The 16,847-nt window shown below is 38.3% G+C and overlaps 3 protein-coding genes across 3 annotated transcripts; all 3 read right to left on the bottom strand.

Moving 5' to 3' along the window:
* Positions 1-456: 456 nt before the first annotated feature.
* Positions 457-1,666, bottom strand: LOC121879165 (cuticle protein AMP1A-like). The gene is made up of 3 exons (XM_042385763.1): positions 1,568-1,666; positions 854-1,050; positions 457-744 (listed from the first exon to the last, which is right to left on the bottom strand). The coding sequence occupies exons 1-3, from the start codon at positions 1,574-1,576 to the stop codon at positions 546-548; spliced, it is 405 nt and encodes a 134-aa protein (XP_042241697.1). The 5' UTR covers positions 1,577-1,666; the 3' UTR covers positions 457-545.
* Positions 1,667-5,582: 3,916 nt separating this feature from the next.
* LOC121879177 (cuticle protein AMP1A-like) lies at positions 5,583-6,673 on the bottom strand. The gene is made up of 3 exons (XM_042385776.1): positions 6,665-6,673; positions 5,923-6,119; positions 5,583-5,781 (listed from the first exon to the last, which is right to left on the bottom strand). The coding sequence occupies exons 1-3, from the start codon at positions 6,671-6,673 to the stop codon at positions 5,583-5,585; spliced, it is 405 nt and encodes a 134-aa protein (XP_042241710.1).
* Positions 6,674-14,011: 7,338 nt separating this feature from the next.
* On the bottom strand, positions 14,012-15,216 carry LOC121879163 (cuticle protein AM1239-like). The gene is made up of 3 exons (XM_042385762.1): positions 15,176-15,216; positions 14,459-14,655; positions 14,012-14,324 (listed from the first exon to the last, which is right to left on the bottom strand). Exons 1-3 carry the CDS (start codon positions 15,182-15,184, stop codon positions 14,249-14,251), a joined length of 282 nt encoding a protein of 93 aa, XP_042241696.1. The 5' UTR covers positions 15,185-15,216; the 3' UTR covers positions 14,012-14,248.
* Between the last annotated feature and the right edge of the window lie 1,631 nt (positions 15,217-16,847).

Raw genomic sequence — 16,847 nt, 5'->3', positions numbered from 1 at the left:
GCTCACACAGCCTCTACAACACACATCACCACACAGGATCTACAACACACATCACCACACGCCTTCACAACACACATCACTACACGGTCTTCACAACACACATCACCACACAGGATCTACAACACACATCACCACACGGCCTTCACAACACACATCACCACACGGCCTTCACAACACACATCACCACACGGCCTTCACAACACACATCACCACACGGCCTTCACAACACACATCACCACACAGGATCTACGACACACATCACTGTCAGTATTACTATTTCTATACACCTACACACACATTCGAGCACATACGTACAGACACCCACACACCATATATTAAGTTAATCTTCCTATATTTTAACATCGTTCTACACGTCACTTCATTGTGTTTGCTAAATCTTCTTTTCTACTTAACATAATAATCGACATTTTGGGGGTTTTGTATATGGAAAAAAAATTACCGCACAGGATAATTATAATAGAACACAACTATAACAGGCAGGACGACAACGGATGATGGCTCAGGACCAGGTCTTCGTCTTGATGTTATTTGAACGGGATAGGGCCGGCACGTTGGAATGAGACATCCACAGCAGCAGGTTTTAAGGGCAGAACAGGAGGTCTTGGGGGCAGAACAGGAGGTCTTGGGGGCAGAACAGGAGGTCTTGGGGAGTCAACAACACGGTAGCCGTTCTCGTCGGCGATGAAGTTGACCACAGTGACGGTGCCGTCAGGATGAGTGAAGCTGAATGGACGCAAAGATAATATTTACAGCTATATATTAAAAGACTTCTAATAAACATCTTTCATGAATCAAGTAACTCACAGAGGAAGGCTCAACAAGGTTTACTTACGAGTAGGATCCCTGCATGTTGCTCTGGCCCTCTACCCCAGGGGTGCCCTGCCTCTCCTCCGTGATGCTATTGCTGGTTTTGAACCGGTAGTAGAAATTTCCATCTCCATCATCCTGGCGCTCGTCTACCACGGTCTGGGCGTCCCGGTCAGGATGGGGTGCGGCGGCGGTCACGGCGACCAGGCAGGCGAGGAGTACCTGGTCCCTCAGGGAAGACAACATGTTGAGTCATAAACCTTACCTGAGAGTTATCATTAGTTTGATTTGTTTTTTTTTTGTTTTTTTTTATGTCAAAATTTTTCTTTCTATAGAATCTTAATATTAAACAATGACATAAATGAGCGGAGAAGAATGTCAGTATTTGTTGAGTGAAATCTTTAACATTTTATAAGCACATTATAATCAACATTCCTTAACCTTCTTCTTGGAGCAATATAACTAAACGTTGACCTATTATAACAGAACACTTACAAAATACCCCAAAAATACAGACAAAGGATTGGTCTAATAATAGCAGGGACTTCGGAGGCAGGAGGAAATATATTGGTTATAAATTTGACTGATCCATCAGCCATCACAACTGTCATTTAAACAATGAAAGGTAAGCTGGCGTTTGTTTACAACCAAACGCAAACAACAGTCTCTAATACTAATAAATAATGAACAGTAAACAACGATATTTTGATAATTTAAAATGTTTCTGGCCATCACTCACGAGCCTCATGTTGTCGGTACGAGGATCAGCTGAGGATGTTTGTGGTTCTCTCTGGTATATATATACTGTATGTATACCCACACACCAGCCCCGAAGGCCAAAGAGGTGCAGATAAAGAAGAGGTGGAGAAAGCTGGAGGCGGGATAAAAATAGTAATATAACTCTTATGTATTGAACAGTTAATTTGTGAAGGTTACAGGAGTAAGATAACTGGGAAATTAAATAGTTGATGCAACGTGTTTTTAATTTGTGGGTAAATCATACATTTTTTTAACGTTCCCTGTAACTGCTTCACTTATTACAAATTATATATATATATATATATATATATATATATATATATATATATATATATATATATATATATATATATATATATATATATATATATATATATATATATATATATATATATATTTTTTTTTTTTTTTTTTTTTTATAGTGTTTAAGTCTTTATTTACGTCCAATACATAGAGACGGCATTGCTACATACAGAGACCAACTGACAGTCATACACACATCACCACACAGCCTCACACACACCACACAGCCTCTACAACACACATCACCACACAGCACATCACCAAACAGCCTGTACAACACACATCACCACACAGCCTCTACAACACACATCACCACACAGCCTACAACACACATCACCAAACAGCCTGTACAACACACATCACCACACAGCCTCAACAACACACATCACCACACAGCCTCTACAACACACACATCACCACACAGCACACATCACCACACAGCCCCCTACAACACACATCACCACACAGCCCCACAACACACACCACCACACAGACACAACACACATCACCACACAGCATCCCCACAACAACACACATCACCACACAGCCTCTACACACACATCACCACACAGCCCTACAACACACATCACCAAACACCTCTACACACACCACACAGCACAACAGCCTACAACACACACACCACACAGCCTCTACAACACACATCACCACACAGCCTCTACAACACACATCACCACACAGCCTCTACAACACACATCACCAAACAGCCTGTACAACACACATCACCACACAGCCTCTACAACACACATCACCAAACAGCCTGTACAACACACATCACCACACAGCAACACACATACAACACACATCACCACACAGCCTCTACAACACACATCACCACACAGCCTCTACAACACACATCACCAAACAGCCTGTACAACACACATCACCACACAGCCTCTACAACACACATCACCAAACAGCCTGTACAACACACATCACCACACAGCCTCTACAACACACATCACCACACAGCCTCTACAACATACATCACCACACAGTCACTACGACACACATCACCACACAGTCACTACGACACACGTCACCACACAGTCACCACGACACTATGATCTGGTTTACCTCGCCCTTAGCAAATCCCTCGACAAGATCCCCCTCGAAAGACTCATGTTATTGGAAGGAAAATTCTGAACTGGATTATAGCAAGGTTAGTGGACATGAAACATAGAGTCAGCATTTATTTCAGTAAATCCGATTGGGGTAACGTCACTAGTGGAGTACCCAAGGGTCAGTACGCGAACCCTTACTATCTGTTGTATACGACATTGGTATAGGCGTTGGCAGCAAGATAAGTAAATTTGCTGACAACACAAAATTAAGACGAATTATTTAATCAGACGAAGACTAAAACAAAAATACTGGAAAACCTAAACAAACTTGTGATCGATGTTAGCTACTTCGCTGGTTCAGCTTTGTGTTGACTGAAGAAACAGTCTTGAACTGTTTCAGTGAATTCCTCCTTTTCTGAATTCCCCTTAAAGTTAGTCTAATTTCTTTACTAAAGTTAGTCTCCTACTATACAGGCTTTGAAATAACTGGATACCCTAAATATTTCATTCCCAAATAAGTGGACCTTCAAGCCGATCAAGATAAGAAGGCATAAATATATTACTCCGATGAATGATTTTTCTCTATCATTGGTTAGTTCTTTCCCAACTTTTGGGGAATTCAAATTGTTTGTAATTTCCTTTTGATGCCACACTCAAATTTTCCGTGACATAATCTACTACCCCGCCTCCCCTCCTGATCTGCCTAATGGTGTGAAGTAATATTCAGTATATCCTCTAATTTAATATTCAAAAGGTAACTCACGCATGTCTAAGGTAATCCCAAACTCTGAATTCTTCCGTCTTATTTTTATACTTCTACTGTTTGCGTGGCAGACATTTAAGGTAGTCTTGCTCTGAGTTTTCCTTCACCCAAGGTTGGGTTTCATTCCTTAATTAATTTCGCTACGCTTATTTTGCCACCATATGCCAACTGCTGCCCCCAGATATGATCAGCGTTGGTGCATTACGACCATCGTTTACTCCAGCGTGAAGGCAGATGAATACATCACCATTCTCAATTACTCTTCTAATAGGTCTGGCTCCTTTGGTACGCCTATTTCTTGTTGATGACTTTAGTGATACTTCATAATACCCAGCAATACAATGTTTATGCGGCTGAAGGAGTCTCCAAAGTCTCCAAATGTTGCTACTTCCTTTGGTTTTCCAATAGTAATCACCATTGCCTGGCCATCAACGATGAGGGCTGCATCATCACCACCCTCCCCTTTACTCAATTTTGTCGGACACTGTACTTCTGCTGTTAGAACCTGGTAGAAAACGCATTTGGACCCTGTCCGTAGACCTCAATTCATTTCTGCCAGTGCTACTTGGACCGGTAGAGGCTCGTGGCAAAGGATTTCATTTAAGTTTATTGTTTAACCAGATTGGTGAGCTATTAGCTAATCAGACCTTGTTCCCTTTGTTTCTCTGCAGGGCTTTCGAAAATTTACCTTTTGTTAATTTTTTTTTTAATTTTGTTCTTCACAAATGTGTTGAGTTGCTTCTGTCCTTTCTCTCTAACATGTAACAGACTCTCTCCAATTTCCTGTGTGGCCATGTCTTTTGTCACAATATTGTGCAAGAATGGTACCCCTTCATCAGAAAATAATTTCAGTGACATCATAGTAGTCATCTATCTGTCTTCAATTTGGTTGTCATGTTTCCGTCTAGAACTCAAGGTTTCATTGTGCTGAGGCGTATCTTCAGGTTCTGTGTCTAGATTGTACACAATTTTTGTTTCTTGTGACATGTGTGATCTATACAAAACAGTAGAAGTGTTGGTTTTGCCAATTATGCCACCTTCCTTCTTCCAGTGGCATTGAGCCATCCCTGGTTATGGTCTGGGTCAACATGGTTAAACTTACGATTTGACCCCTTCACTACAAAATTCTCTTCCTGAAATTCATGTTGCACCTCTGCTGGAAGTTGGTGCATCCAGTTCACATACATCAATTCCCAACGTGCATAGTGTGTATGATTATATCTCATAAATAGTGGGAACTTGGCCTCAAATGCATAAAGCTGTCGTACTTCAGTTACTCAGTTTTCTGAAAAAAATATCAAATAATAACCTGCTAAAAAATACATCCATCAGTGTTTACAATGCTAAATATGAACTCCTTTACCCCCAAAACATAGAAAACGACACCAAACGTATTGTTCTAGCTACTCTACAGGCCAAGATATAGTAAATCTTATACCGCAGTGGTGATCGCGGCGGCCATGTTGTTTTCCGCGAATTTAAAGGTTAAGACCGGTCTGGCGATACGACAGACACCAAATCTGGATTCAGCACACTCAAACTAGGGGGTTACGTAGTGTGTCAACTTTTCTACAAAAGTGCTCTAGAACTTTAAGAAGTCTTTTCTTAGATGTTCAACCATTTTACTACTTCGGTGAACATAAACTTCTTAAAGATATTTTAGATGAGAACATTGCCGCAGAGGATAATCATACTAAAACACAACTATAAAATACTAAATTTCTCAGAGCTTATGCCAGTGTTCATGAGACAGGTAAAATCCTCAACAAAAGATGAGTGACAATCAGTGAGAGAAGTATTAGGCAAGGCAGCAATGAAAGGTTCGGGAGGAGGTCATTATTTTCATGTTAATCAAAGGGAATAGGGCGTGCAGGGGCAAATGCGGCCTGGGTAATAGTAATTGGTTTGGGGGGCGGAGGAGTTATTGTGGGCTCAACAAGAGGTCTTGGGGGCAGAACAGGAGGTCTTGGGGAGTCAACAACACGGTAGCCGTTCTCGTCGGCGATGAAGTTGACCACAGAGACGGTGCCGTCAGGGTGAGTGAAGCTGAGAGGAGATAAATAAAATATTGCACTTACGCATAGATGACCAAATCCTATCTGATTTTTTTTTACTTACAAGACTTCTTATAAACATCTTTCATAAATCAAGTAACTCACAGAGGAAGGCTCAACAAGGTTTACTTACGAGTAGGATCCCTGCATGTTGCTCTGGCCCTCTACCCCAGGGGTGCCCTGCCTCTCCTCCGTGATGCTGTCGCTGGTTTTGAACCGGTAGTAGAAATTTCCATCTCCATCATCCTGGCGCTCGTCTACCACGGTCTGGGCGTCCCGGTCAGGATGGGGGGCGGCGGCGGTTACGGCGACCAGGCAGGCGAGGAGTACCTGGTCCCTCAGGGAAGACAACGTGTTGAGTCATAAACCTTACCTGAGAGTTATCATTAGTTTGTCTTGTCTCTGTTTTCATTTTCTTTTATTGTCCAAATTTTTCTTTCTACAGAATCTTAAAATTAAACAATGACATAAATGAGCGGAGAAGAATGTCAGTATTTGTTGAGTGAAATCTTTAACATTTTATAAGCACATTATAATCAACATTCCTTAACCTTCTTCTTGGAGCAATATAACTAAACGTTGACCTATTATAACAGAACACTTACAAAATACCCCAAAATACAGACAAAGGATTGGTCTAATAATAGCAGGGACTTCGGAGGCAGGAGGAAATATATTGGTTATAAATTTGACTGATCCATCAGCCATCACAACTGTCATTTAAACAATGAAAGGTAAGCTGGCGTTTGTTTACAACCAAACGCAAACAACAGTCTCTAATAAACGTAAAATTATGAACACGCAATCAGCTGTACACTAAACAATAATCCAACAGCGACATTTAAAAAATATATATGTTTCTGACCAGTACTCACGAGCTTCATGTTGTCGGTACGAGAATCAGATGAGGATGTTTGTGGTTTCTTTGGGACTAGTTATATATATACCCACACACCAGCACCGGAGGCTAGAGAGGTGGAGAGGGAGAGGTGGAGAATGCGGAAGGCGGGATATACTATAATAGAAACGTAAGTCTCCTGCACGCAGCTGCAAAGGATGTGAAGGTCATGTGGGTAAGGGTGTGTGTCAGCAGCTGGGTGTAAGATGACGGTGTAGTTAGATTGTTTCTACTTGGTGGGTAAATCGTTAATTTTCTTATTGTTTCCTGTAAGGCTATGAGTATACAGTACATCTTTTGACACATAGTTGAGACGACCGGGTGTGGAGTCAAATAAACAACATTCAGTGAGGTTCATCATGACGTAGATTTACGTGGAGTGGGCGTTTTCATTTTTACGATGATGTAACATAACGTTGTAACGTCACCTCCAGGAGTAATTATGTAGTGTCATCATTTTCCTTTGCACATTTAACTCTTCGGTAACTCCTATCTCCGAATAGCAACTGAATAGCCACCGGTTAGATACAAGATTTACTATGAGTCAAGGCGCAGTAAACGAATGATGTTCGCCGACAGGCTTGGAGACCTCTGGCGGCTACAACCAGCAATATAATCTTTGATAAGTTTTACACATTGATGGCGTTCTTTCCGCCCACCAAGGAGATGGATAGGAAGCGCTGACAAACCAACAATATTTATTAAACAATGAATATTAATATTTTCTATATTTATTATTGAATAATATCGCTTAATTTGCCTAGACAACTGTCCATGGGTGATGATGCTCCCCTCCACCACTAAATCTCTCCCCCCATCCTACCTCCCTACACCCATCCATTCTTCCTCCCTTGACTCCCCCCCCCCCTCCTTCTCTCCTTTAACCAGAAGAATCCATATTTGCCTCAAATGTAAACAAATTAAAGGTGGTGAGGGAGTTCTATTGGCATAAATTACTTAACGTATCATATAATTTTTTCCAATTAGTGAATATAATATAAAAGGTAATCCAGAGTTTATTTTGCTCAAAAACAATTACAATTATTGTATAACCCACAAGAGTAAAATGTTTCACTATACTGGAGAATGACTGTGACATATTTTGCAATATACAATATAACATATATATTATTCAAGTTGTATTGACAATGTTGAGACGGCAATGCACTTTTTTAAGAGGTCAGAAGTAAGTAAATATTTGCATTTATTTTTTCTAATTATATGTTTACATACAAAGATTTATTTGGAAGGGCTTCATAATAACAGATTATGTCTATTATCACCAAAATATTAATTGGGTTATTAACAGCGAGCCATCGTCCGTCAGCGTCACTGGTCTGATTGTAATGTACAGTCTCGTTCAAGATTATTCGAACACTGCTGGAGACAGCTGGCAACTCAAGGCCGTTTGTTTACTATAGTACGTAGTAAAAATTATGAATGAATGTAAAAGTAATCGGTGATTGGTCACTTAGTTCCCTATTGCCTAATTAATGGTTGGACTTTGTTGTTTCGTATTATATTATACTACGTACTATAGTAAATAAACAGCCTTGAGTTGCCAGCTGTCTCCAGCAGTGTTCGAAGAATCTTGAACGAGACGAGACTGTATAATCGAAACAAAATTCCCCAAACAGTTTTGTCAGTTCCTGGCATCATTTACCTGGTGGTCATGTAGGTAAGAGAGGTTGGTGTTTTAACGCCTATATACTTAAAGTATAGTGTAATTATGATAAAAGGAATAATAATTCAGCAGCTATAAATCAAACACACAAATGACCCACAAATACCCCCACAGGAGTCCTGTCGCCTCTCCTACTGAACCACGAATCCCGAGATTCAGACTCGTGAACCCGAAGTATTTAAAGACAGAAAAATTTATAAGTGTCAACTGCTTCGGAATTATGAGTGTGAAGCTCGAGGCTCGTGGAACAGCAGGACTTGTATGGGTATTGCCAAGTGCTGAGGGAACTCTGGCCTTGTTTATAATTATATTCGTTAAACATGGCAGCTTACTGTAAATTAACCGCTAAATCGTCTTTCATCCAGCAGTTTTATTAGTTGTAATAAAACAATTATTGAACTATGAAACAAAATGATACAGAAATAAGGTAATTGCTAATGTCACAAACTTTTTAAAAAGCATCTTCTGGGTGTCTATAACTAAGCATTTAATTTTATATATATTTTTGTACAGGATAAGACTGCTCGAATATGTTGTCGATATTACGCCATCATGGTCTTGAAGTATAATCATCTTATAAGGAACAAACTTACCACGGTCAGTTAAGTGGAGAGAACTGATAGGGATGAATCTCTGTTTATTTACACAGACCAGCTGATCTCCTCGACCGCCTCCTAAGATATCATTATGGTGTTCACTCTTCTCTTCTGATCCTGGACGATCCCTGATACCACATTAAAAACAAACCATTTTTATTTCACGCTTAACATGTGAATCAGGTCGACATACTGCCTTAGTCTTTGCCATATACAGTACGTCATAAACACGAAAGTTTCCTGTGGTTGTGACAATATTAATATCAGTGTTAGTTTTAGTATTAGTAGTAGGATATGTTTAACCATATGTGTTTCATTAGGTCGTTGAAAAAAATATATTTTATGAGCCTTTAAATTACGACTTTCTAAACATGTTCAATTTTTACCCATAATTTTTCTATAAGATATTAAATATTTATTACTACAAAGATCTATGACATCTCATAGATTTCTTTCGCCCATCTATTTATTTTATTATTTTTTTTATTTTTTTTCTTCATATACCACAACGGAACAGAAACGTGAGGCAATAAAATAAGTAAAATGTTGAAGAATTAGCGAGACAACCAAATACCCTTCATCAGGACGATTTTCACCCCTGGTAAACCTCACCATCTAGTGCGTGAGCGAAGTACTAAATTACAAAACGACTCGGGAGTAACTGCTTTAAAACCCTAATCCTTGCCATTACCCCTATGCTGCCTTCAGTATGAGACTTTTCATTTATTATTAATCTTACCTACTTAACGTTATTAGAATATTGCAATTCATTATGTACTATACTATATGGCATGATGGAAATCAATCAATACAGGCAATGCAATCTCACGTAAATGATTTACATATTGTAGTGTTACTTCACTCTCATTTACATACATAGGTGACTTGTTTACATGGTATATACTGTACTTGTTGGGCAACATCTCATATGGTTGTGTTTTCAGTTATCATTAGTACTAATGGTTCCTTTGTGTTCACAATCATTCAAAGTACTGTACATAAACTGAAAACCTTGTGCCCCCTTTATACTGACAAATTAGTTTGCTTGCACTACAAAACCATCCCCAAAAATGTACGGGGGGAATAAACTATAATGAAATTTAAGCTAAAAAACAGTAGTATACGAATACTTCTTTTTATTACAAGAAGTGTCAGACAAACACAAGCACAACTATTTCTTAACACATGAAGTAAACATTCAAATGTTTCAGTTTAGGAGGAGAGCTGCGAGGATTGAATGAACCCGGGGTGAAGTGTTGGCTGCATCGAACAGAATTTCTGTTGAGTTTTGAGACTGGCTTATTTAAACACAGTTGTGCAACCTGTAACCACTTTTGACATCTGCTAGGAGGGGAAGGTGTCATTAAAGATAAATCTAATTAAAGAATTGTAAGAATTGTTTTTCATTGGTATTTTATTGGGGTAAAATTGTATTTTCATCCCCACACCTCTTTCAACATGGAAGTTTTGTTTGTGTGTTTTATGGTTATCAAACGATTAAAATCTTCATTGCTTTTTTTAAAAATAGAACGTTTGGCCCCAAATCATTACGTTACTAAAAATTTGTTTTTTACTACTATAACCGTGTTTACGTAAATAAGTTATTTAATTTCCGACGCTATTATGCATTTGCGACGAAATGTTATAGAAGAAAAGTTTCTTATAATAGCCTTTTCAGTATGTTACAAAAAAAATATCGATTCTATGGAAGTGAAAAACTGCAATAATACCACTCACTCTATTTTGGGCCAAGAATATGAAAGAGCACACACAAAAAAGTCTGTGATTAAGGTCAAACTCTCTAATAATACCCATTTCTGGCGTAAATCATGATCCTACAACCAGGGGTTTCCAACCTGTGGGTCGCAACCCCACAGGGGGTCGCGGAGGGTTGGCTGGGGGGGTCGAGAAACCTTGGAAGAACTTGGTAGCCTTGGGAGAACAACTTAGTACATCATCAGGAACATTACCAAAACTTTCATTTCGCTGATACGCCAATAACCTAGAACACACAACATAATGTTGTGCCGGTGGAGTAGGCACAACATCGATGAATTAATGACTGTTTTCTCTTTCTTCCCCTTTCCTTCTCAGAAAAATTTGTAAAACTGAAATGGCTGATGGCAGGGAGGCCGCGTGTGTTTCCGGGTTTTGAGAAAGGGGTCGCGAGTACAAAAATTTTGGGAACCACGTAACTAGAGTGTGGACAAGGAATTCACAGACAAGCAATTGTTATGTTTAAGCTGTCTCCTAATCTGGTTATGTTTGATAATGTTTGTTATACAATTAATACATGTAAAAAACAACATTTAAATAAATCCAATGCCTATAATTATGTTGAGAAAGCTATTAAAACTTTACAAACATATTACATAGGACCTAGGGTTGTGCACCTTGGTATTACTATTGACCATGGAAGTCTGAGTGATCCGGGCAAGAAGCAAAAATCTTCCTCGTCTGAGATATCACCACGGCGATTGCGGGAAATGGTTACCTGTGTCAGGGAGGGCAAACTATGAAATTCTAGATTACACTGTATATCAAACCAAATCGAAGCCGGATACTTGTGGTTGTTATTTTGTAAGTTAAGCATTTGCGTTAACTATCTTAGCATTGTTGTACATTTCCCTGCAAATTCGAGTGTTTAGTTCTAAAAAAAAAAGTCCTGAAAAGAGCACTGTCAGGTGACTTAAAACAAATTATCATCGTTTTAAATTTCGGGAAGTAAGGAACCATGATTGATAACCTCCAAATTTCGGCTCTGGTGGCAACGGTCAGAGGTGCCTTCCAGCTAGAGTCATAAACATGTATTTTTATCTCCTAGAGTATGACTGGTACTGTACACCGGCAGTGGTAAAGGAAGAGAAGGGAGGAACATTGATGGTTTGTTTTATTCATTAGAGTCGTTGAAGGCTCCATTGAATAAAAAGAAATTATCAGCTCATTGTTACCAAAGGGATGTAACTCCTGTTCATTTGGAAACAACACAGAATTCTATGTAAGTTCTAATATATATTGAAAATCTATTTTTTATTGTTTGAAGATAGTTGTATTAGTTAGTAGTAAAGGTTAGAAATCATATATTAGTAACGGGGATGAAGGCCGTTGGTAGAGGACCTCAAGTGTGGCATTACTTTAAAAGTCATAGTGAGAAAGTTTTTGGTCATGGCAGAAGTGTCAAAGAAGTCCAACTGCTGTATTGTGACGGTTTATTGTTTTACAAGATTTGTTTCTAAACAATCTTTCACAAGTAATACGTTTGTTACTAACACTGGTTTATTGTTTTACATGTTAGAATAGTAATACATTTGTTACTAACACTGGTTTATTGTTTTACAGCTTAGAACTTCAGTAGCGTCTGTGGTAAGTACAAAGCTTGACTGTTTGAAACTTCATTATATTTTCTATCAGTTATACGAGGGAAGGTTATACTAGGGTGCAGCTTTAAATATGTACATCCAGATTTATGATTTGTGTCGCGTTAAAAATTTCCTAAAATCCACCAAGAAAAATTTAAATTACCCTGAAATAGATATATGTGTCTATGAGTTTTAAGATAACAGTTAATTTTATCTTTCATTAGTTCATAAAGTGGGAATAAACTTTGAATATTGGGCCTTGCTTTATTAGGGAGCAGATTATATTTTTAATTATGTTTTATTGCATCTTACTAACCCTGCAGACCGTTCAGTACCAGAAACCCAGCGGTGTTAACATCAGGTACTGAGATAAATCAAGGCTTGTAACATTGTCAGCTTTAAGTTGAGGTTAGGTTAGGTTACAATTTATAGGTTTAATTAAAAGTGTAATTAACACGTATAATGAGATTTATAGAAGTACTGTAGAGTTTGTTTACCGGGTGAAGGTACAGTTCATGTATTTTACTGTAATAATAAGTACATTTTTCAGGTGCAGATTACATACATGTGTATTTCTTCTTTCTACATATTGTATAATTTTTAAATATGGAGTTTATTTTAAGTGCAGTTTAAGTTAATGTCGAGTTATTAGTACAATTCAAATGTATTTTTTTTATCGGGCAATGATTAAAATACATATGTATTTCAATGGAACACATGTACCATACCTACTACATGTATTTTTTTTTTCTGTTTAAATTAAATATTAAGTTTATTTTGGATAGAGTTAAGGTTTATGTGTATATTTCAGTGCAACACTTTTGTAAAACTATTTCTAAGATCAGCTTAAAATCATTTACATATGAATTTGGGTGCACACTTTTTTTGCGTGAAGAAGGTGAATATGTTATATCGTTTTGTTCAGTACAAATGCAAAGTTTTCTTTTTTCGTGCAAAGACTGAGTAGAAATGTAGTTCTGGAGAGTTACTTTTCTTACGGATGAAAGAAATTACAATCAGCAAAAATTTCCTGGACACCCGGGCACGATGGATTTGAGAATGAGCAGGCTGGGTCTTGGCATCTCGGAATGGTTTCAGATTCTTCGTTCATTTTTAGTTTGCTTAGTGCTTATAGCGTTCAAGAAGAATTTGGTGAGAGTGTACACAGGTATAGCTTATGGCAGCACAATTTATTTATTTTTTTTTTTTTACGTTTTGATGAAGTTCATGCATTTCCTTTAATGCAGCAGAGAGCAAAATACTATTACTGTAGTTTTGTTTCTTTAGTTCCTTGGGAAAAGGAGCACAAAAAGATTTCTTTCGTCATATTTCAATTTTCCTTTCATCAGTCCGAATGCCTTTTTTTTCTTACACACAAATATAAGGTTTACTTGGTTTTCCACGAAAGCAAATACAGTTCAGTTTGTTAACTCAACAGAGACGTAAATAATCTTCAGCCCAAAAATTTAATCCTTGGACAGTAATGTGCTAAATTTCCCAAAACAACAACTATAGTTTTTTAGATCAATACAAATGCACTCCAGTTAAAAATATATACACAAAAATTCGAGTTTCTATTGAGGGTTTGCACATCGATTAAGAGCGGACTCAATGCTGGCCCTGAGCACTATAAGATGTTTGGTCTTAAAAAGAACGATATTGTTGGGATTGTTTAAAAGATTGAAAAAAATACCACAGATTTTAAGCATACTAGAACAACCATAACACTTAATTGTTCAGAGTCAATTACAGTGTTCATAAGACAGGTAGAATTCTCAAGAAATGGTGAATTACAATCAATGAGTAGAGTGTTAGGTAGGACGGCAATGGATGTCTCAGGAACAGGTCATCATCTTCATGTTAACGGAAGGCGTTAGAGCCGGCTGGCTGATAGAGCCCCCGCTCGGCGAAATACTGGAGAGTTAGTTAACAACACGGTAGCCGTTCTCGTCGGCGATAAAGTTGACCACAGTGACGGTGCCGTCAGGGTGAGTGAAGCTGAGAGGAGATAAATAGAATACTAAACAATAGATAAACAAACCTCTTAATTCTCGTATATTATAAGACCTCCTATAAACATCACTCATAGATAGAATAAGTCAACAGGGGAAGACTCAACTTGGTTTACTTACGAGTAGGATCCCTGCATGTTGCTCTGGCCCTCTACCCCAGGGGTGCCCTGCCTCTCCTCCTCAATTGCATTGCTGGTTTCGTACCGGTAGTAGAAATTTCCATCTCCATCATCCTGGCGCTCGTCTGCCACGATCACAGCGTCCCGGTCAGGGTGAGGGGCGGCGGCGGCCAGGGCGACGAGGCAGGTGAGGAGTACCTGGTCCCTCAGGGAAGACAACGTGTTTAGTTCATAAACATCTGAGAGTTGTGTCAATATTTTGTCGTGTCTCTCGTTGTCTTGTTCTTAAAATACACAATGACACACTTAAATGGGTAAGAATGTGAGCTCATTTTGAGTGACATCTATAATATATTACAAGCACATTAAACACTCTCTTTAACCTGTGTTATGGAGCTACAGTATATAACCAAATCTTAAGCTATAATGAAGGTGGCTACAAAAATACCTCAACATACAGCATCAAGAGGCATCTAATAGTAGTCGGGGCTTCCGAGGCAGGAGGGAATATATTGGGACTCAATGTGATTGAGCCATCACCTCTCACAACAGTGTGTCATTTGTAAACAATGAAAGGTTCACTGAGATTTGTTTCAAGTCCAAATGTAAACAGCATTTTCTAATAAACGTAAAATAATGAACTTGCCGTCAGCTGTGCAGTGAACAATAATCCAACAGCGGTATATTAATACACAAAGATGTTCTGGCCAGTACTCACGAGCTTCATGTTGTCGGTACGAGAATCCCCTGAGGATGTTTGTGTTTCTTTGGGACCGGTTATATATATACCCACACACCAGCCCCGGAGGCTAAAGAGGTGGAGGGGGAGAAGGAGGGGGGTGAGGAAATAAGAGGGGGGAGATAATAGCAATGTAACTTTAATGTTTCCTGCAAGACGGAGGTAGTTAAGTTGTGAAGGTTAGAGGCGTGTGTTTGCGGTTGGGTGTTAGATCGCTGGGAAGTAAAACTATTCGTGTAACATTTCAACTCTTGGGGATTTTTTTCTCTGTATTTCCTGTAACTGCTTCACTTATTACGAATTAGGACAATATAATGAATATATATAATGACCCCGATTTTATTAGGGTGGGTGTGTAGGAGTGCATGGGCGGATTCTGGGCTACAAACAATAGAAAATAAGTTGAAATTATTCTTTACACAGATGAACACGCAAATATTACTCAAGGAGTATGATTATAATTGAACAACATTCCAGGTGACACCAAACCTGCCCGTTAAACGTTACCATGGCAGAGTAAATATCGAAAGCATAACGTAAAAATTCCACTTAACTTATTGTTTTGAATATATTTTTTATGCACAAGTGTGAATAATATTAGTTTATCTCTTATTAAAGGACATGTCATCATTTACATGTAGTTAAGTGTGCAGTAGTCTAAAGAAATAAGAACCTTTGTATCAAACTTTCTACATGTTAATATTTCACTTTCATCTTTACATCTCACTCACTCACGTGTAGGAGGGATGGAGGAAACTACCAAAAAAAAATAGAAAATAGTGCAATAAAATAGAGTGAGTTAAAGAAAATGAATTAAATAACAAATAGATTCACACACACACACATACACACACACATACATACACACACACACACACATATATACATACACACATACACACACACACACATATACATACACATATACACACACACATATATATACACACACACACACACACACGTACGTCCGTTGGGGTGAGGACATATTTGGCCCTGTTCTCATGACTACTCGGGTCAGGGTTGTTGATTCTCTACCAACTCCCTTCCCTCAATTGCTCCTCTCCGCCACGATACACCAACATTCTCCCGTCAAGAAAACAGTGTAAAGATTGATGACTAATCTATGACCAATGTAATTTCAGCGGCCGACGTAGAGCTCATAAAACACCAAGGAGGTGACACAATAAGATATTATATCAGTCTTGAGTAACCATTCATGATATACACCATCTCTCCCATGCTGACTATTGCTATTTCTCAAACTTTTAACACATGTGAGAGTAAGTATTTCTAAGTTGGTTTAACATCTTTTGTTTGGCTTCAGGAACCAGTTCATCAACGTTAACAATCTAATCTTTCACCATATTGTGTAGTATATTTTTCTCGTATCAATTGAATTAAAATTATTTACACCCTCTTGGGCTTTACCTACAAGACAAGGTCGAATAAGAAGGTTCTATATACTTGCTAACCACTGCAAGCTTGTGGTAATTTGATTCTTTTTTAGTATATTAAATGACGTTTCTTAAAATTTTGAAATTATATTACTATGTTTGGTATCATCAATTGTGATATAATTTTGAAATTTAATCAAGTTAATTTGACGCAACAACTCTTTTAGCTTAATCTTAACTTCTAATATAATTTT

Source organism: Homarus americanus, unplaced genomic scaffold (assembly GCF_018991925.1).
Source record: "Homarus americanus isolate GMGI-L3 unplaced genomic scaffold, GMGI_Hamer_2.0 scaffold18453, whole genome shotgun sequence".
Lineage (NCBI taxonomy): Eukaryota > Metazoa > Arthropoda > Malacostraca > Decapoda > Nephropidae > Homarus > Homarus americanus.
This window is presented reverse-complemented; position numbering and strand designations above follow the sequence as displayed.

Bases quoted from the DNA above. Each gene is read 5' to 3' on its own strand.
- LOC121879163 (XM_042385762.1), bottom strand. The intron at 14,325-14,458 runs GTAAGTAAACCA...ATCTCCTCTCAG, and splicing joins AACATGCAGGGATCCTACTC to CTTCACTCACCCTGACGGCA.
- LOC121879165 (XM_042385763.1), bottom strand. The intron at 745-853 runs GTAAGTAAACCT...GCGTCCATTCAG, and splicing joins AACATGCAGGGATCCTACTC to CTTCACTCATCCTGACGGCA.
- LOC121879177 (XM_042385776.1), bottom strand. The intron at 5,782-5,922 runs GTAAGTAAACCT...ATCTCCTCTCAG, and splicing joins AACATGCAGGGATCCTACTC to CTTCACTCACCCTGACGGCA.